The 22153-nt window shown below is 55.0% G+C and overlaps 1 protein-coding gene across 1 annotated transcript; it reads left to right on the forward strand.

Annotated features, from left to right (window-relative positions):
* Positions 1–5398: 5398 nt before the first annotated feature.
* Positions 5399–20017, forward strand: LOC137364386 (uncharacterized). Its single transcript, XM_068027639.1, has 6 exons — positions 5399–5570; positions 13026–13129; positions 14842–14901; positions 17240–17389; positions 17879–18118; positions 18910–20017. Exons 1-6 carry the CDS (start codon positions 5555–5557, stop codon positions 19447–19449), a joined length of 1110 nt encoding a protein of 369 aa, XP_067883740.1. The 5' UTR covers positions 5399–5554; the 3' UTR covers positions 19450–20017.
* The last annotated feature ends 2136 nt before the right edge of the window (positions 20018–22153 follow it).

Raw genomic sequence — 22153 nt, forward strand, 5'->3', positions numbered from 1 at the left:
GCTCTCTCCCCACACACTCTCTCCCTCTCTCCACGCTCTCTCCCCACACACTCTCTCCCTCTCTCTCACCTCACATTCTCTCCCTCTCTGCTCTCTCCCCACACGCTCTCTCCCAACAAACTCTACCTCTCTCTCCCTCTCTCTACCCGCACGCTCTCTCCCTCTCTCCCCCCGCACGCTCTCTCCCTCTCTCCCCCCGCACGCTCTCTCCCTCTCTCCCCCCGCACGCTCTCTCCCTCTCTCCCCCCGCACGCTCTCTCCCTCTCTCCCCCCGCACGCGCTCTCCCTCTCTCTCCCCGCACGCTCTGTCCCTCTCTCCCCCCGCCCGCTCTCTCAACAAACTCTCCCTCTCTCTACCCGCACGCTCTCTCCCTCTCTCTCCCCGCACGCTCTCTCCCTCTCTCCCCCCGCACGCTCTCTCCCTCTCTCCCCCCGCACGCTCTCTCCCTCTCTCCCCCCGCACGCTCTCTCCCTCTCTCCCCCCGCACGCTCTCTCCCTCTCCCGACACACTGTCTCCCTCCCCACATGCGCTCTCACTCTCTCTCCCCACACACTCTCTCCCTCTCCACACGCTCTCTCCCCACACACTCTCTCCCTCTCTGTCACCTCACATTCTCTCCCTCTCTCTCCCCACACGCTCTCTCAACAAACTCTACCTCTCTCTCCCTCTCTCTACCCGCACACTCTCTCCCTCTCTCTCCCCACACGCGCTCTCCCTCTCTCTCCCCACACGCGCTCTCCCTCTCTCTCCCCACACGCGCTCTCCCTCTCTCTCCCCACACGCGCTCTCCCTCTCTCTCCCCACACGCGCTCTCCCTCTCTCTCCCCACACGCGCTCTCCCTCTCTCTCCCCACACGCGCTCTCCCTCTCTCTCCCCACACGCGCTCTCCCTCTCTCTCCCCACACGCGCTCTCCCTCTCTCTCCCCACACGCGCTCTCCCTCTCTCTCCCCACACGCGCTCTCCCTCTCTCTCCCCACACGCGCTCTCCCTCTCTCTCCCCACACGCGCTCTCCCTCTCTCTCCCCACACGCGCTCTCCCTCTCTCTCCCCACACGCGCTCTCCCTCTCTCTCCCCACACGCGCTCTCCCTCTCTCTCCCCACACGCGCTCTCCCTCTCTCTCCCCACACGCGCTCTCCCTCTCTCTCCCCACACGCGCTCTCCCTCTCTCTCCCCACACGCGCTCTCCCTCTCTCTCCCCACACGCGCTCTCCCTCTCTCTCCCCACACGCGCTCTCCCTCTCTCACCCCACACGCGCTCTCCCTCTCTCACCCCACACGCGCTCTCCCTCTCTCTCCCCACACGCTCTCTCCCTCTCTCTCCCCACACGCTCTCTCCCTCTCTCTCCCCACACGCTCTCTCCCTCTCTCTCCCCACACGCTCTCTCCCTCTCTCACCCCACACGCTCTCTCCCTCTCTCACCCCACACGCTCTCTCCCTCTCTCTCCCCACACGCTCTCTCCCTCTCTCTCTCCCTCTCTCCCCACACGCTCTCTCCCTCTCTCCCCACACGCTCTCTCCCCCACACGCTCTCTCCCTCTCTCCCCACACGCTCTCTCCCTCTCTCTCCCCACACGCTCTCTCCCTCTCTCTCCCCACACGCTCTCTCCCTCTCTCTCCCCACACGCTCTCTCCCTCTCTCTCCCCACACGCTCTCTCCCTCTCTCTCCCCACACGCTCTCTCCCTCTCTCTCCCCACACGCTCTCTCCCTCTCTCTCCCCACACGCTCTCTCCCTCTCTCCCCACACGCTCTCTCCCTCTCTCTCCCCACACGCTCTCTCCCTCTCTCTCCCCACACGCTCTCTCCCTCTCTCCCCCCACGCGCTCTCTCCCTCTCTCTCCCCACACGCTCTCTCCCTCTCTCCCCACACGCTCTCTCCCTCTCTCTCCCCACACGCTCTCTCCCTCTCTCCCCCCACACGCTCTCTCCCTCTCTCCCCCCACACGCTCTCTCCCTCTCTCCCCCCACACGCTCTCTCCCTCTCTCCCCCCACACGCTCTCTCCCTCTCTCCCCCCACACGCTCTCTCCCTCTCTCCCCCACACGCTCTCTCCCTCTCTCCCCCCACACGCTCTCTCCCTCTCTCCCCCCACACGCTCTCTCCCTCTCTCCCCCCACACGCTCTCTCCCTCTCTCCCCCCACACGCTCTCTCCCTCTCTCCCCCCACACGCTCTCTCCCTCTCTCCCCCCACACGCTCTCTCCCTCTCTCTCCCCCCACACGCTCTCTCCCTCTCTCTCCCCCCACACGCTCTCTCCCTCTCTCTCCCCCCACACGCTCTCTCCCTCTCTCTCCCCACACACGCTCTCTCCCTCTCTCTCCCCACACACGCTCTCTCCCTCTCTCTCCCCACACACACACTCTCTCTCTCTCTCCCCACACACACTCTCTCTCTCCCCACACACACTCTCTCTCTCCCCACACACACCCTCTCTCTCCCCACACACACCCTCTCTCTCCCCACACACACCCTCTCTCTCCGTCTCACACACCCTCTCTCTCCGTCTCACACACCCTCTCTCTCCGTCTCGCTCTCTCTCTCTCTCCGTCTCGCTCTCTCTCTTCACACTCTCTCTTGCTGTCTCTCTCTGTCTGTCCCTCCACACACACTCTTTCTCTGTCGCACACTCACTGTCTCTTCCTCTGTCTCTCCATCTCTCTCTCTCCTCACACACTCACTCTCTGTCCTTTTCTCTCTCCTCACACACAGAGTCCCTCGATCTCACTCTTTATGTCCTCTGACAATATAGTTCCCTCTCACTGTGTCCGCACGCATGCTGTCTCTGTTTCTCTCTCCACCCACACACTCTCCTTGTCACCCTCTCTCCTCATAAAATCTCTGCCTCTCGTCCCACACTCTATCTCTCCCTCTCCCTTTTTCTGTACCATCCTCTCGCTGCATCTCACTCTCCATCTCAATCTGCCACTCTCCATCTCCCTCAGTTTCACTCTAGCTCTCAGTCTCTCCCTTATTTTCTCTCTCTCTCTCTCTCTGGATTCTGTGTGCTCTGCAGCTGGGACAGGTAGTCCCATCTGCTGTCTCTGCTGAAGGCCAGTGCATAGACTCTGTGAATCAGTGTATGGGCTGAGGTGCCACTGGTGAATTTAGCCTCTCACAGGGCAGGGCTGATGGTGAGTGACAGTGAGCTGGGAGTTCACCAGCAGCACGGCCAGGAATCTCCCCATTTACATTCGGGCCTACACCACTGAACAAGCACATCATGCCTTGAGGCGACAGGATATGGTAAAAATCTTATTCACTGCAACCAAATTTAACCCCATTCAGACAATCACACCCTCCACAATTCTCACCGTCTCTCTCTAAACCAATGGCTTTTTTTTTAATGACAATCGATCATAATTTCATGGCACCAAAACTGAGACCAACTTTCGATTTTATTTAATTAAGTGAATTTTTGGCAGTGAGCCCAAGGTATTAGCCTGGCCCTCTGGATTACTCAGACAGTGACATTACCACGACAACACCATCTCCCCTCGTTTATGTTTCTCCCTCTGTCTCTCTTTCCCTATCACTCTCTCTGGCTCTCACTCACTCACTGTCTCTATGTGTCTGTGTCTTTCTCTCTCTGGCCCTCTCTCTCTCTTTGTCTCTCTCTCTCTCTCTGTCTCTCTGACGGTCTCTGTATTTCTCACTCGCTCTCTCTGTCTCTCTATCTCCCGCACTCTCTGTCTCTGACTCCCTGCCTCACTCTCTGTCACTCACTCACTCACTCACTCACTCTTTCTCTCTCTCTCTGTCTCTTGCCCTGTCTTGGTCTCTCTCTCTCTCTTTGTCTCTCTCTCGGTCTCTCTCTCTCACTGTCTGTATTACTCACTCGTTCTCTTTGTCTCTCGCACTCTCTGTATCTGACTCCCTGCCTCACTCTCTGTCTGTCTTTCTCTCACTCTCTCTGTCTCTCTACTCTCTCTGACTCTCTATCTCTTTGTCACTCTCTCTCACTCTGTGTGTCTCTCTCTCTGTTCCTCTCTCTCACTCTCTGTCTCGCCCTCACTCTCTCTCTCTCTCTCTCTGCCTCTCTCACTGTCTGTCTCTCACTCACTCTCTGTCACTCTCTCTCTCACTCTCTCTCTGATTAGGAAGCAAAAAGGGGATTTGCACATGGAGGCAGAGGGCACATGGCGGAGGTGTTAAATGAGTACTGTGCATCTGTCTTTACCGAGGAAGTATATGCTGCCCAAGTCATGAAGAAAGAGGAGGTCGTTGAGAACCTAGATGGGCTAAAAGTTGATAAGAGGAAGTATTAGATAGGCTGGGCTTACTTCAAGTTGATAAGTCACCAAGACCGGATGAGATGCATCAAAGGATATTGAGGGAAGTCAGGGTGTAAAGTGCAGAGGCACTGGCCATAATCTTCCAATCCTCCTTGGATACGGGGGGTGGTGCCAGAGGACTGGAGAATTGCAAACGTTACACCCTTGTTCAGAAAAAGGTGTAAAGATAAACCCAGCAACTACTGGCCGGTCAGTTTAACCTCGGTGGTGGGGAAACTTCCAGAAACAATAATTTGAGACAAAATTAACAGTCACTTGGACAAATGTGGATTCATTAAAGAAAGTCAGCAGGGATTTCTTGAGGGAAATTGTGTTTAACTAACTAATTTGAGCTTTTTGATAAGGTTTTGGAGAGGGTTGATGAGGGTAATGCAGTCAATGTGTTGCACATGGACGTTCTAAAGTTCTGACCCTCCGACAGTGAGGGCGCTCCCTCAGTATTGACCCTCCGACAGTGCAGCGGTCCCTCTGAAAGGAGGAGAGGGAGAGAGGCGGAGAGGTTTGGGGAAAGAATTCCAGAGCTTCAGGCCCAGGGAACTGAAGGCAGGGCCGCTAATGGCGGAGCGATGGGAATCGGGGGATGGGCAAGAGGACGAAATTGGAGGAGGGCAGAGATCTTGGAGGGTGGTAGGGGGCTGGAGGAGGTTACAGAGATAGGGAGGGGGGCACACCGCTATGGAGGGATTTGAACAGGAGGATGAGAATTTTACAATCGAGTCGTTGCCTGACTGGGACCCAGTGGAGGTCAACGAGGTCAAGTGGGGGTGAGAGGTGAACGGGACTCAGTCTGAGCTAAGACACGGGGGTAGCAGGATTTTGAATGACCTCAGGTTTACAGAGAGTACAATGGGGAGAGCAGCCAGGAGCACGTTGGAATAGCCAAGTCCAAAGGTAAGCAAGACATGAATGAGGGTTTCAGCAGCCGATGAGCTGAGACAGGGGCAGAGTTGGGTGATGTTGGGCCAGCGGGGGAGGGGAGAATTAATCGATGACTCTCTGAAGAGCCGAATCAGTCATAACGGAGCAAATCGCCTCATCTTGTCCTCTGATTCTCAAATTCTATTCTTGGATATAATAATTCTCCCAGGCAGAGGTGTGAAAACCAAACTTCCCCCACACAGCTCAACATGTCACGCACACAAATCAAACAGATCTGATAAAGAGAGAGAGAGAGAGAGAGAACGAGGGAGACAGGCACAGAGGCAGGCAGAGAAAGAGAGAAGACGGAACTTGCAATCCACAGTCCAACAAGGAGCATGGCAGTTAGAACAGGTAAGCTGGCTTCAAACGGACTCTGGAAAACCTAACATAGCATCTGTATCTAACCACCCCCGTTTTTTTTTGTAGAGGGAGCTTTACTCTGTATCTAACCCCCTTTTTTTTTCTGGGAGTGTTTGATGGGGACAGTGTAGAGGGAGCTTTACTCTGTATCTAACACCCGTACTGTACCTGTCCTGGGAGTATTTGATGGGGACAGTGTAGAGGGAGCTTTACTTTGTATCTCACCCCCGATTTTTTTTTTAAGGTGACCTTTATACCCCAGGCCCCCTTTATATATTTTTTTATATGTCGAGGGGGCCTTTATTCCTCAGGCCCCCTTTATATACACACTTATATATTTAAAATAACTTTATTAAAACCAGATAAATAAACAAAAACTCAAATTAAAATGCCATTCTCGGCGTCGACGATGCACTCCAGTCCCTGCGGTGCCCACCGGTCGCGGAAGGCCTCAAGCGTACCGGCGGACACCGCATGCTCCTTTTCCAGGGACACCCGGGCGCGAACGTAACCGCGGAAGAGGGGCAGGCAATCGGGGAGGACGGACCCCCCGACGGCCCGCAACCTGGACCTGTGAATTGCCACCTTGGCCAGGCCCAGGAGCAGACCGACGAGGAGATCCCCCTCCCGGCCCAAGCCCCTCCACACCGGGTGCCAAAAGATCAGGAGCGTGGGACTGAAGTGCAGCCAGAATTTGAGGAGCAGCCCCTTCAGATACTCAAATAGGGGCTGCAAACTCGCACACTCCGTATAAATGTGGAACACGGACTCGTCCAGGCCACAGAAAGTACAGGTGGCCTGGGAGTCCGTGAACCTACTTAAAAGCCTATTGCACGGGACAGCTCTGTGCAGCACCCTCCACCCCAGGTCCCCGATGTAAAGGGGGAAGACACCCGCGTAGAGAGACCTCCATCGGGGTTTCCCCTCGCCGCCAGATGGCAACGCGGACCGCCAGGGCGTGTCCGGCCGGCTGACGAGGGCGAGGAAGTGGAGAGTGTGCAGGAGCAGCCCGTACAGGAAACCCCTCCGTGCCATTCCAATCGGAGAGGCGGCTCGGGTTGTGCGGGACCGGCTCCCGAGGAGGGTTTCGGGGCCTGGGTCCGATGAGCAGTTCCGGCCCAGCGGGGGTCAGCTCGGCCGGGATCGCTCCGCACTCCCGAGCCCCCTCGCCACCCGCAGTGAGGGACGTCCCGGGGGTTTCGGCTACTCTTCCGCCCGCCGGACCGTCCCCGGAGTTGGCCACCCGGACAGCCGAGGCACTCTCCTCCGCCGGCGGGGGAGCGCCCTGGCTGGAGGCGACCATGTTCCAGACTCGGAAAAGATCCCGGTAAAAGACAGGCAACTCCCTCAGAGAGGCGCGGCTAACGGACTCCACCGGGAGCTGCGTGTCGTCTTGAAGGCAGTGACACTGGCGGAAAAAATACGTCGCCAGCGCACACCATCTGGGAGGACGCTCGACGTACAGGTATCTCTGCAGGGTCCGAAGGCGGAGAGTCGCAGCCTGGGTGCGGACGCACACCAGCGACTGACCGCCCTCCTCGATCGGGAGACTCAGGACCGCGGCAGAGACCCAGTGTTTCCTCTTGCCCCAGAAGAAATCGACGAGTTTCTTCTGGATCTTGGTGGCAAATACAGGGGGCGGGGCCAAAGTGACCAACCGGTACCACAGCATGGAGGCCACCAGTTGGTTTATGACCAACGCTCGGCCCCTGTAGGAAAGCACTCGGAGCAGTCCTGTCCAGCGCCCCAGCCCTGCGGTGACTTTCGCCTCCAACTCCTGCCAGTTTGCCGGCCAGGCTTCCTCAGCGGGGCTAAGGTGGACTCCCAGATAGAGGAGGTGCGTGGTGCTCCACGCAAAAGGTGTCAACTCCTCCGGCAGGGAGTCCACCCGCCACTGACCCACCAGGAGTCCGGAACATTTCTCCCAATTGATCCTCGCGGAGGACGCGGCAGAAAAGGTCTGCTGGCAGTCGCGCATCCTTCGCAAGTCAACGGGATCTGTGACTGCGAGGAGCACGTCGTCGGCGTAAGCCGAGAGGATGACCCGCATGGCCGGCTCGCGCTGAGCCAATCCCGTCAACCTCCTGTGAAGCAGGCACAGGAAGGGCTCCACGCAGATGGTGTACAATTGGTTGGACATGGGGCATCCCTGAAGCACTCCTCTCCCAAAGCGAAGGGGCGCTGTCAAGGACCCGTTAACCTTGACTAGACACTCTGCGGCGGCGTATAAAAGTCGGACCCGGGCCACAAAATGCAGCCCGAGTCCGAAAGCGCGCAGAGTCCCGAAAAGGTATTCGTGATCCACCCTGTCGAACGCCTTCTCCTGATCGAGGGAGAGAAAGGCGACCGACTGACCACTCCTCTGGGAAAGATGGATCAGGTCCCGGACCAGGTGGATGTTGTCCTGGATGGACCGGCCCGGGACCGTGCAGGACTGGTCGGGGTGGATCATGTGGGCCAGCACGGAGCCCAGGCGGGTAGACATAGCCCGGGCAAAGATCTTATAATCCGTGCTGAGGAGGGAGACCAGATGCCAGTTTTTAAGCTTTTAAGTTTTTAAGAGACAGAAAAAAAAACACATGCTTCCCATTGCCTTCACGCAGGCCTCAATAGACGTGTTGGGGTGGGGATAGCTCTTCATCCCATGGCTGGATATTATTAATTTAAAGGGTGACGGGGCCATGTGGGCAGCCACAGAGGCTGCAGCTGCATAGGTATGAGAAGGCCCCGCCACCGGTGATGAAGGGCTAGCCATGGGTCTAAGAGCTAAACCCACCCCAAATTGTAGGCTTGTAAATAACTTTAAGATTCACAAACAAACAAACAACAGGTTAGGGGAGCGGCTGAGGGAATAGAGGAGAGGGAAAGACAGGCTGTAAGGGATGACTTTCTTTTCTGGAGGTGGTGCACACAACACACTTGAAACAGTCTCTGCCAGCACACTTGGTCTTCTGGTTGGGGGAAGCGTCTTCACCTGGGTTAACTGAAGCTGCCCAGGCACTATTTATCCCCTTCCATCTATTTAGCCAGGCAGCTTCAGCTGACCCAGGCTGGGCAATTGGGGTGGGGAGGGAGCTTCCCTGCAACTGCACAGCTCCCTGCAGAATTGAACAGCCCCCACCCCTTGTTCATCTGGCCTCTTCCACCTCCCACAACAGTCCAAATGAAATAAGAGTCTGGTGCTCGACACCCACCTCAAAATACAGCCTTATTCCCAAAGTCTTTCCTCCTCTGCAGCAAAAGTTGTTCAAAGTTTTTGCAGTTCTCTCCTCAGCACTCTTTCTCCAGCAACTGACTGCAGCACTGTCAGCTGCACCTCGTTGATGCACTCAGCACTCAGATTTTCCAAATCAGAGAGCAGCCAATCCCAGTGCTGTATCTGTCCTGGGAGTGTTTGATGGGGACAGTGTCGAATGAGCTTTACTCTGTATCTAACTCCGTGCTGTACCTGTCCTGGGAGTGTTTGATGGGGACAGTGTAGAGGGAGTTTTACTCTGTATCTAACCCCCGTTTTTTTTTCTTTCTCTTTTTTTTGCTGTCCCTGTCCTGGGAGTGTTTGATGGGGGACCGTGTAGAGGGAGCTTTACTCTGTATCTAACCCCCTTACTGTACCTGTCCTGGGAGTGTTTGATGGGGACAGTGTCGAATGAGCTTTACTCTGTATCTAACTCCGTGCTGTACCTGTCCTGGGAGTGTTTGATGGGGACAGTGTAGAGGGAGCTTTACTCTGTATCTAACCCCCTTACTGTCCCTGTCCTGTGAATGTTTGATGGGGGACTGTGTAGAGGGAGCTTTACTCTGTATCTAACTCCGTGCTGTACCTGTCCTGGGAGTGTTTGATGGGGACAGTGTAGAGGGAGCTTTACTCTGTATCTAACTCCGTGCTGTACCTGTCCTGGGAGTGTTTGATGGGGACAGTGCAGAGGGAGCTTTACTCTGTATCTAACCCCATTTTTTGTTTTGTTTTTTGTTTTGATGGAGACAGTGTAGAGGGAGCTTTACTCTGTATCTAACCCCCTTACTGTCCCTGTCCTGTGAATGTTTGATGGGGGACTGTGTAGAGGGAGCTTTACTCTGTATCTAACCCCCGTACTGTACCTGTCCTGGGAGTGTTTGATGGGGACAGTGTAGAAGGAGATTTACTCTGTAACTAACCCGCCATTTTTTTTCTTTTTTTTTTACTCTGTATCTAACCCCGTTTTTTTTTTATTCAGAGGCCTCCTCCCTAGCACTCTGTATCTAACCCCGTGCTCTACCTGTCCTGGAAATGTTTGATGGGGACAGTGTAGAGGGAGCTTTACTCTGTATCTAACCCCTGTACTGTACCAGTCCTGGGAGTGTTTGATGGGGACAGTGTAGAGGGAGCTTTACTCTGTATCTAACCCCCTTACTGTCCCTGTCCTGGAAATGTTTGATGGGGATGGTGTAGAGGGAGCTTTACTCTGTATCTAACCCCTGTACTGTACCTGTCCTGGGAGTGTTTGATGGGGACAGTGCAGAGGGAGCTTTACTCTGTATCTAACCCCCGTACTGTACTTGTCCTGGGAGTGTTTGATGGTACTCTGTAAACGGTTAAATTTTTCAAGCTGTGCTGGGGTTTCCCTACATCTTATTAAAAGTTGATTCTGCAGATATGAAGTGCATTCACTGTCCTTTCTGTTTTCCCCTTGCTGCTATCAAAAATACCATCTCTTACAGGCCCCAGTTTCCATGAGGAGGTCTTCACACAGCAGCTATCCAAATCATGATTGTCCAATCTGCTAATCCCTACTGTACATCCCTGATACATCTTAACCAAGAGACACATACACACAGATATATACAGATACACCCGAAACAGATACACACAGATACACCCGAAATAGATACACACAGATACACCCGAAACAGATAACCACAGATACACCCGAAACAGATAACCACAGATACACCCGAAACAGATAACCACAGATACACCCGAAACAGATAACCACAGATACACCCGAAACAGAAACCCACAGATACACCCGAAATAGATAACCACAGAGACACCCGAAACAGATAACCATACGTACACCCGAAATAGATACACACAGATACACCCGAAACAGATAACCACAGATACACCCGAAACAGATAACCACAGATACACCCGAAACAGATAACCACAGATACACCCGAAACAGATAACCACTGATACACCCGAAACAGATAACCACTGATACACCCGAAACAGATAACCACTGATACACCCGAAACAGATAACCACTGATACACCCGAAACAGATAACCAGATACACCTGAAACAGATACACCCGAAACAGATAACCACAGATACGCTCGAAACAGATACGCCCGAAACAGATCACCACAGATACACCCGAATCAGATACACGCAGATACACCCGAAACAGATACACGCAGATACACCCGAAACCGATAACCAGATACACCTGAAACAGATACACTCGAAACAGATACGCCCGAAACAGATGCACGCTGATACGCCCGAAACAGATGCACGCTGATACGCCCGAAACCGATAACCAGATACACCTGAAACAGATACACTCGAAACAGATACGCCCGAAACAGATGCACGCTGATACGCCCGAAACAGATGCACGCTGATACGCCCGAAACAGATGCACGCTGATACGCCCGAAACAGATGCACGCTGATACACCCGAAACAGATGCACGCTGATACACCCGAAACAGATGCACGCTGATACACCCGAAACAGATGCACGCTGATACACCCGAAACAGATGCACGCTGATACACCCGAAACAGATGCACGCTGATACACCCGAAACAGATGCACGCTGATACACCCGAAACAGATGCACGCTGATACACCCGAAACAGATGCACGCTGATACACCCGAAACAGATGCACGCTGATACACCCGAAACAGATGCACGCTGATACACCCGAAACAGATGCACGCTGATACACCCGAAACAGATGCACGCTGATACACCCGAAACAGATGCACGCTGATACACCCGAAACAGATGCACGCTGATACACCCGAAACAGATGCACGCTGATACACCCGAAACAGATGCACGCTGATACACCCGAAACAGATGCACGCTGATACACCCGAAACAGATGCACGCTGATACACCCGAAACAGATGCACGCTGATACACCCGAAACAGATGCACGCTGATACACCCGAAACAGATGCACGCTGATACACCCGAAACAGATGCACGCTGATACACCCGAAACAGATGCACGCTGATACACCCGAAACAGATGCACGCTGATACACCCGAAACAGATGCACGCTGATACACCCGAAACAGATGCACGCTGATACACCCGAAACAGATGCACGCTGATACACCCGAAACAGATGCACGCTGATACACCCGAAACAGATGCACGCTGATACACCCGAAACAGATGCACGCTGATACACCCGAAACAGATGCACGCTGATACACCCGAAACAGATGCACGCTGATACACCCGAAACAGATGCACGCTGATACACCCGAAACAGATGCACGCTGATACACCCGAAACAGATGCACGCTGATACACCCGAAACAGATGCACGCTGATACACCCGAAACAGATGCACGCTGATACACCCGAAACAGATGCACGCTGATACACCCGAAACAGATGCACGCTGATACACCCGAAACAGATGCACGCTGATACACCCGAAACAGATGCACGCTGATACACCCGAAACAGATGCACGCTGATACACCCGAAACAGATGCACGCTGATACACCCGAAACAGATGCACGCTGATACACCCGAAACAGATACACGCAGATACACCCGAAACAGATACACACAGATACACCCGAAACAGATACACACAGATACACCCGAAACAGATACACCCGAAACAGATACACCCGAAACAGATACACACTGATACACCCGAAACAGATACCTACTGGACAGATGCACACAGGTACCCCTGACACAGATGCACACAGGTACACGCAAAACAGATACTCACAGATACACCCGAAAGGGATACACACAGATACGCTGAATCAGATACCGACAGATATGCCCGAATCAGATACACATATCAAATACATCCGAAACAGGTACGCCCGAAACTGATACACTCTAAACAGATACACACAGATACATCCTAAACAGATACACCCTAAACATATCACACAGATACACCCTAAACAGATACACACTGAAACACACACATATCACACGCACACACTCTGTCTCTCTCCCTCACACTGACACTCATTCACACATTTACTCACACTCACTGACACACACACACACACAGACAAATACACAGGAGCTGAATCGGCATCCACCTGTATATCCTGGCCACAACGCCAGTGCCAGCATAGAAGGCAAGGGTCCTCGCCCACCCTCCCCTCCAGCACTGACTGGTGGGCACTCACTCTCCTCTGAACTGTGATCTGACTGTTTACTCTTTGTCTTCTTGCCTGCAGTTCCGAGTGTGCTAATTCTCACCATGTCGCTGTTTAATGTTAGCCTCAGTCTCAACTGTTACGTCGTCGTGGGCCATATCACCAGTCTTCTTGATGCCAGATTTGTAAGTCAAATGTTTGATCGATAGAGATACGCTGGCGCAGTGACTTTATTACCAACAGACAGGACTATTCCAACACTTCCCTGAATGACCCTTTCAACCCATCCAAAAAAACCGTCTTGCTCCTAACCCATTCACCCCTCATTTCCCCTCCCTGTGCTCGCTGACCTACACTGGCTCCCAGTCGAGCAACGCCTCGATTTTAAAATTCTCATACCCCTGTTCAAATCCCTCCAGGGCCCCTCACACTCCCCTCCCTATCTCTGTAACCTCCTCCAGCCCCCTACAACCCTCTGAGATCTCTGCCCTCCTCCGATCCCGGCCTCTTGAACACCCCCCCCCCCCCGATTCCCATCGCTCCACCATTGGCGGCCGTGACTTCAGCTGCCCTGGGGAGCTCTGGGATTCTCTCCCTAAACCTGCCCGCCTCTCTCTCTCCCTCCTCCTTTTAAGACCTCCCTCTTTTACCGAGCTTTTGGTCACTTGTCCTTAATATCTCATGTGGTTCGGTTCTGTGAAGCAATGTTGGGCGTTTTTACTGGGTTAAAGATGCTGAATATGTTGTTGTGTGGAGAGGGACCATGGAGGGAGATTTGACCAGAATGGTTCCCAGGGATGAGGGACTTCAGTTAACGTGGAGAGACTGGAAAAAGCTGGGATTGTTCTCCTTAGAACAGAGAAGGTTAAGAGGGAGATTTAATCGGGGCGTTCACTATCAGGAAGGGATTGAACGGAGTAAATGAGGAAAATCTGTTCCCAGTGGCGGACAGAGGAACAGAGATCGAAGGCAAGTGGTGAAAGAACCAGCGAGGGAGATGAGGCAACGTTTTTTGACGCAGCGAGTTGTTGGGATCAGGAATGCGTTGCCTGAAAGGGTGGTGGAAGCAGATTCAAAAGTAACTCTCAAAAGGGGGAATCGGGCAAATACTGGAAGGGCAAAAATTTACAGGGATACCGGGAAAGAGCAGAGGGAGTGGAATTAATTAGATAGTTTGTTCACAGAACTGACACAGGAACGATGAGCTGAAAGGCTATTTCATTCCATGATTGTATGTTCAGGATTTGACTGAGACTGTCAAAAATATTCAGTTTATGAGTAAAAGAAGAATATAACGTGTCACCATGTTTATACCCAGGCAAGGTGTGGCTGGGATTAATCCAGGGAGGTCTGGGCAGGTCGGCCATGTTCAGTGTGGACAGGTCGGCCATGTTCAAAGTGAGCAAGTCGGCCACCTTCAAATCCGGCAGGGCGGCCATGTTCATTGTGTGCAGGTCGGCCATGTATAATGTGTGTGGGCCAGCCATATTTAATGCAACAGATCGGCCATATTTAATGCGGCAGGTTGGCCATGTTTAAGCAGGCATGTTGGCCATGTTTCATGCAAGTAGGGTTGGTCATGCTTCGTGGGTGCGGGTCAGCCAAGTTCAATGCAGGCATGTCAGCCATGTTCAATTTCGGCAGATCAGCCATTTTCAATTCGGGCAGGTCGGCCATGTTTAATACAGGCCAGTCAGGCAGGGTTGCTGTAATTGGGAATGGGGTGTTATCTCCCAGGCACCAAGTTTCGGGATGTAACGGGACAGTGATCGAGGGATACCCAGCAGAAGGGTTGGTCGAATGATCGCAGATTGACCCTGCATTGATAGCGTTGAATTTTGGTGAGATATTGCACTGAATGCAATGATTATGGAAGGTTTATCTCTTTCCCCCCCAGGTTCACTTGTTCCCAAAGGATTACACAGTCCAGCTCCGTGTCGGTTCCCATGATCTAAAGGTATGAAAGGCTTAATCATTGGTTGGAGTTCTCTGAGACTGGTAGGTGCTGAGATGCAGTATAATGTAGAGAAGTGTGAGTTTATTCACTTTGACTGCAAGAATAGAAAAGCAGAACACTTTTAAAAGGTGTGAAACTGGTAAGTGTTGATGTTCAGAGAGACTTAGGGCTACTCGTACGAGGAGTGCAGCAAGTTAAGCAGGTGCAGCAGACTATTAGGAAGACAAATGACATGTTGGCCTTTATTGTAAGGGGATTGGGAGTACAGGAATAAGGAAGTCTTACAAAAATTGTACAGGGCTTTGGTGAGACCGCACCTGGAATACTGTGTGCAGAGTCGGGCTCCACGTTTAAGAAAGGATATACTTGCACTGGAGGCAGTACAGAGAAGATTTACTAAATTGGTCTCAGGGATGAGGGGGGTTGTCCTATGATGAGAGGCGGAGTAAATTGGGCCGATATTCTCTGGAGTTTAGAAGAATGAGAGGAAATCGAATTGAGACATACAGGATTGTGAAAGGGCTTGATCGGGTAGAAGCTGAGAGATTGTTCCTGCTGGTCTGGGAATCGAGAACACAGGGACACAGTCTCAGGATAAGGGGCTCCTCTAACCCCTGACGCACTGTTTCATCCAATCCCCCAGCGTACTGTCTCCTCTAATCCCCCAGCGTACTGCCTCCTGTAATCCCCCAGCGTACTGTCTCCTGTAATCCCCCAGCGTACTGTCTCCTCTAACCCCCAGCGTACTGTCTCCTCTAACCCCCAGCGTACTGTCTCCTCTTATGCCCACTGTACTGTCTCCTCTAACCCCCAGCGTACTGTCTCCTCTTATGCCCACTGTACTGTCTCCTCTAACCCCCAGCGTACTGTCTCCTCTAACCCCCAGCGTACTGTCTCCTCTAACCCCTAGCGTACTGTCTCCTCTAACCCCCAGCGTACTGTCTCCTCTAATGCCCACTGTACTGTCTCCTCTAACCCCCAGCGTACTGTCTCCTCTCACCCCCAGCGTACTGTCTCCTCTAATGCCCACTGTACTGTCTCCTCTAACTCCCCGTGTACTGTCTCCTCTAACTCCCCGTGTACTGTCTCCTCTAACTCCCCGTGTACTGTCTCCTCGAACCCCCAGTGTACTGTCTCCTCGAACCCCCAGTGTACTGTCTCCTCGAACCCCCAGTGTACTGTCTCCCCGAACCCCCCAGTGTACTGTCTCCCCTAACCCCCCAGTGTACTGTCTCCCCTAACCCCCCAGTGGACTGTCTCCCCTAACCCCCCAGTGGACTGTCTCCCCTAACCTCCCAGTGTACTGTCTCCGCTAACCCCCAGTGTACTGTCTCCGCTAACCCCCCAGTGTACTGTCTCCCCTAACCCCCCAGTGTACTGTCTCCTCTAACCCCCAGCGTACTGTCTCCTCTAACCCCCAGCGTACTGTCTCCTCTAACCCCCAGCGTACTGTCTCCTCTAACCCCCAGCGTACTGTCTCCTTTAACCCCCAGCGTACTGTCTCCTCTAACCCCCAGCGTACTGTCTCCTCTAACCCCCAGCGTACTGTCTCCTCTAACCCCCAGCGTACTGTCTCCTCTAACTCCCCGTGTACTGTCTCCTCTAACTCCCCGTGTACTGTCTCCCCTAACCTCCCAGTGTACTGTCTCCCCTAACCTCCCAGTGTACTGTCTCCCCTAACCCCCAGTGTACTGTCTCCCCTAACCCCCCAGTGTACTGTCTCCCCTAACCTCCCAGTGTACTGTCTCCCCTAACCTCCCAGTGTACTGTCTCCCCTAACCCCCCAGTGTACTGTCTCCCCTAACCCCCCAGTGTACTGTCTCCTCTAACCCCCAGCGTACTGTCTCCTCTAACTCCCCGTGTACTGTCTCCTCTAACTCCCCGTATACTGTCTCCCCTAACCTCCCAGTGTACTGTCTCCCCTAACCTCCCAGTGTACTGTCTCCACTAACCCCCCAGTGTACTGTCTCCCCTAACCCCCAGTGTACTGTCTCCTCTAACTCCCCGTGTACTGTCTCCTCTAACTCCCCGTATACTGTCTCCCCTAACCTCCCAGTGTACTGTCTCCCCTAACCTCCCAGTGTACTGTCTCCACTAACCCCCCAGTGTACTGTCTCCCCTAACCCCCAGTGTACTGTCTCCTCTAACCCCCAGTGTACTGTCTCCCCTAACCTCCCAGTGTACTGTCTCCGCTAACCCCCCAGTGTACTGTCTCCCCTAACCCCCCAATGTACTGTCTCCCCTAACCCCCAGTGTACTGTCTCCCCTAACCCCCAGTGTACTGTCTCCCCTAACCCCCAGTGTACTGTCTCTAACTCCTGGTATTTTTCTTACCCAGAAGCCGACTCTTTGTGTTTGGACAGCCCTGTCTTTACTGAAGGGAGACTGGGAGGCGTTGCAGCTGCAACTGTGGACGGATGCAGACAACCGGCACAAAACCGAGTGGATCCTCAAAGGGTTTAAAGCACTGAATGTGACACAAGACAAGGTGAACAGCCTGGAGACCATTCTCTGGAGGCCCATTCAGCCCCCTCGAGTCTGTTACACAGGAACAGGAGGAGGCCCATTCAGCCCCCCCCTCGAGTCTGTTACAAAGGAACAGGAGGTTCCCATTCAGCCCCCCTCAAGTCTGTTACACAGGAACAGGAGGATCCCATTCAGCCCCACCTCGAGTCTGTTACACAGGAACAGGAGGTTCCCATTCAGCCCCCCTCAAGTCTGTTACACAGGAACAGGAGGATCCCATTCAGCCCCCCTCGAGTCTGTTACACAGGAACAGGAGGATCCCATTCAGCCCCCCTCGAGTCTCTTACACAGGAACAGGAGGAGGCCCATTCAGCCCCCCCTCGATTCTGTTACACAGGAAGAGGAGGATCCCATTCAGCCCCCCCTCAAGTCTGTTACACAGGAACAGGAGAAGGCCCATTCAGTGTAATACAGGTTTCTAATCTCCTGTGTATTTATGTCCTTGTCTCAGGTTCGGTTGGGAGGCCGCCTGGAGGATGAGGAGTGTGGGAGGCCTCCCTGTGGCCAGGCCTCGGTGGCGACACTCGTCAATATCACCAAACGGGCCCTGAACATCCTCGACCACTCGGACTGTGCCCCATGCCAAGGGGCAGAGCCGGCCATTGACCCCCGAACTCTGACCTCGGGGGCCCCCCTCACCGTGGCCTCCACCCTTGACCGCCTGGCGAGTCCCGTAGTGACACCTGAGACGGTAAGTCAGGGGAGGGATGGAGGGAGTAGAATGGGCGAGGAGCTGGGAGGAGGGATGAGCGAGGCAGCGGTGGTGGCACGGCCTCTGAGGTAGCTCTTGGACTGCTCCCAAACCTCGAGGTACTGACAGGGAGCCTCGCGGTTGTGGGCCCCGGGGAGAGCTGGCGATCTGCATCAAACTGAAGGAGCCCCCTTCTCCATCTTCCGCCTTAGAGTCGCAGCCAAGGGGACCCTCACCCCCTCAGGAGGTCGAGGCTGACCCTCCTCTGGAGGGTTGGTGACACTCGTCACAAGGTGGAGGCAATGGGGACACAGCCAGTGGGTGAGGGAATGGGTCGGCTCTCCCTCTCACAAACTCCCTCTCTTTCTGACACACCCCCTCCCTCACACTCTCTTCCTCTCTCTCCCCCACACTCTCTTCCTCCCTCTCTCTCCCCCACACTCTCTTCCTCCCTCTCCCCACACTTCCTCCCTCTCTCTCTCTCCCACACTCTCTCACTGGCCCTTCCTCTCTCTCCCCCACACTCTCTTCCTCCCTCTCTCACACACTCTTCCTCTCCCTCACACACTCTTCCTCTCCCTCACACACTCTTCCTCTCCCTCACACACTCTTCCTCTCCCTCACACACTCTTCCTCTCCCTCACACACTCTTCCTCTCCCTCACACACTCTTCCTCTCCCTCACACACTCTTCCTCCCTGGCCCTCCCTCTCACACTCTCCCTCCCCCTCCTTGGCCTCCCTCTCCCTCCCCCTCTTTCTCCCTCTCACACTCTCCCTCTCTCTATTCCAGACCCTCCACTCGACACAGAGACTGCCGGCGATGTTGGATTGTGACCAGGACAGGGTGAAGACGCTGTTCAGGAGCCTCGAGTCTGCCAACCTCCTGCTGTCACCGGGTGCCCTTGCCGCGCTGTGCCAGATGGGCAGTGGGGCCGGGGATGAAAGCCTGGCCACGGACGAGACCGCCCTCAGCGCCCTCCTGGCGGGCAACGCGACCCTGGGGCTGGGTGACGACTCGCTGGAGCTGAGGCTGGGGGCACCGGGCTGCCCGCCCTCGGGACACCAGCGGGCGCGCGCCCACCAGCGGACTGCCCGGCTGACCCGGGGGCTGTCGCTGATCCACCGGGGCCTGGCCCGGGCCCACCGCGGCCTGCCGGCCTCTCAGCAGATCCGCCGGGGCCTGTACTGGCTGCGTCGCGCACTGCCTCTGAGCTGTCCCCACACCCTGTATCTGAGGCGAGGACACGGTGGGGGCGGGGCAACAGGCACGGGCACCCCCGCCCCTCCCCCAACCCCCATCCGCCCTGGAAAAGCAATGTTGGCTATTTGACTGGGTGGGGCAGCGCGGGTCAGGCCTGCACGAAGCCTCCTCCGGTCGAATTCCTCACCCCACCTCCTTAGCCCTTCCCCTCGTCATCTTGAGCGCTCTCCCTCCTGCAGGGCAAGAATCCGCCCCTTCCCTCCCTCTCCACCCCATCGCTCCCCGTTAACTTCTCCCTCCCTCTGCCACGATGCTCTGCCTTCCTGGTTTCCTGTTTCCACCACATCTCTCCCGCTCTCTCTCCTTGGTGTTGCAAACAGTTAATATTCCCTGTTCCTATTGGCCTAGTTCCCCGGTCTCTGGAATGTTCGCCCACAGTCCAGGCACATTCCCCAGAGTCTGGGACGAGGCCAGAAATCCTTCGGCACTGCCTTCTGGGCATTCCAGCATCGATGACGTGAGAGGGAAGAATTGTTGGGAGGCGAAGAACCCTCAGAGAGAGAGAGGAAGAGACAGAGACAGAGAGGAAGGGAAAGAGAGGGAGAGAGAGACAGAGAGGGAGAGAGAGAGCGAGAGAAACGGGGAGAGAGCGAGAGAAACGGGGAGAGAGCGAGAGAAACGGGGAGAGAGCGAGAGAAACGGGGAGAGAGCGAGAGAAACGGGGAGAGAGCGAGAGAAACGGGGAGAGAGCGAGAGAAACGGGGAGAGAGCGAGAGAAACGGGGAGAGAGCGAGAGAAACGGGGAGAGAGCGAGAGAAACGGGGAGAGAGCGAGAGAAACGGGGAGAGAGCGAGAGAAACGGGGAGAGAGCGAGAGAAACGGGGAGAGAGCGAGAGAAACGGGGAGAGAGCGAGAGAAACGGGGAGAGAGCGAGAGAAACGGGGAGAGAGCGAGAGAAACGGGGAGAGAGCGAGAGAAACGGGGAGAGAGCGAGAGAAACGGGGAGAGAGCGAGAGAAACGGGGAGAGAGCGAGAGAAACGGGGAGAGAGCGAGAGAAACGGGGAGAGAGCGAGAGAAACGGGGAGAGAGCGAGAGAAACGGGGAGAGAGCGAGAGAAACGGGGAGAGAGCGAGAGAAACGGGGAGAGAGCGAGAGAAACGGGGAGAGAGCGAGAGAAACGGGGAGAGAGCGAGAGAAACGGGGAGAGAGCGAGAGAAACGGGGAGAGAGCGAGAGAAACGGGGAGAGAGCGAGAGAAACGGGGAGAGAGCGAGAGAAACGGGGAGAGAGCGAGAGAAACGGGGAGAGAGCGAGAGAAACGGGGAGAGAGCGAGAGAAACGGGGAGAGAGCGAGAGAAACGGGGAGAGAGCGAGAGAAACGGGGAGAGAGCGAGAGAAACGGGGAGAGAGCGAGAGAAACGGGGAGAGAGCGAGAGAAACGGGGAGAGAGCGAGAGAAACGGGGAGAGAGCGAGAGAAACGGGGAGAGAGCGAGAGAAACGGGGAGAGAGCGAGAGAAACGGGGAGAGAGCGAGAGAAACGGGGAGAGAGCGAGAGAAACGGGGAGAGAGCGAGAGAAACGGGGAGAGAGCGAGAGAAACGGGGAGAGAGCGAGAGAAACGGGGAGAGAGCGAGAGAAACGGGGAGAGAGCGAGAGAAACGGGGAGAGAGCGAGAGAAACGGGGAGAGAGCGAGAGAAACGGGGAGAGAGCGAGAGAAACGGGGAGAGAGCGAGAGAAACGGGGAGAGAGCGAGAGAAACGGGGAGAGAGCGAGAGAAACGGGGAGAGAGCGAGAGAAACGGGGAGAGAGCGAGAGAAACGGGGAGAGAGCGAGAGAAACGGGGAGAGAGCGAGAGAAACGGGGAGAGAGCGAGAGAAACGGGGAGAGAGCGAGAGAAACGGGGAGAGAGCGAGAGAAACGGGGAGAGAGCGAGAGAAACGGGGAGAGAGCGAGAGAAACGGGGAGAGAGCGAGAGAAACGGGGAGAGAGCGAGAGAAACGGGGAGAGAGCGAGAGAAACGGGGAGAGAGCGAGAGAAACGGGGAGAGAGCGAGAGAAACGGGGAGAGAGCGAGAGAAACGGGGAGAGAGCGAGAGAAACGGGGAGAGAGCGAGAGAAACGGGGAGAGAGCGAGAGAAACGGGGAGAGAGCGAGAGAAACGGGGAGAGAGCGAGAGAAACGGGGAGAGAGCGAGAGAAACGGGGAGAGAGCGAGAGAAACGGGGAGAGAGCGAGAGAAACGGGGAGAGAGCGAGAGAAACGGGGAGAGAGCGAGAGAAACGGGGAGAGAGCGAGAGAAACGGGGAGAGAGCGAGAGAAACGGGGAGAGAGCGAGAGAAACGGGGAGAGAGCGAGAGAAACGGGGAGAGAGCGAGAGAAACGGGGAGAGAGCGAGAGAAACGGGGAGAGAGCGAGAGAAACGGGGAGAGAGCGAGAGAAACGGGGAGAGAGCGAGAGAAACGGGGAGAGAGCGAGAGAAACGGGGAGAGAGCGAGAGAAACGGGGAGAGAGCGAGAGAAACGGGGAGAGAGCGAGAGAAACGGGGAGAGAGCGAGAGAAACGGGGAGAGAGCGAGAGAAACGGGGAGAGAGCGAGAGAAACGGGGAGAGAGCGAGAGAAACGGGGAGAGAGCGAGAGAAACGGGGAGAGAGCGAGAGAAACGGGGAGAGAGCGAGAGAAACGGGGAGAGAGCGAGAGAAACGGGGAGAGAGCGAGAGAAACGGGGAGAGAGCGAGAGAAACGGGGAGAGAGCGAGAGAAACGGGGAGAGAGAGAGGGAGAGAGAGAGAGGGAGACAGAGAGAGAGGGAGAGACAGGGAGACAGAGAGAGGAAGA

The sequence above is a fragment of the Heterodontus francisci genome, unplaced genomic scaffold (genome assembly GCF_036365525.1).
Source record: "Heterodontus francisci isolate sHetFra1 unplaced genomic scaffold, sHetFra1.hap1 HAP1_SCAFFOLD_1434, whole genome shotgun sequence".
Taxonomy (NCBI): Eukaryota; Metazoa; Chordata; class Chondrichthyes; order Heterodontiformes; family Heterodontidae; genus Heterodontus; species Heterodontus francisci.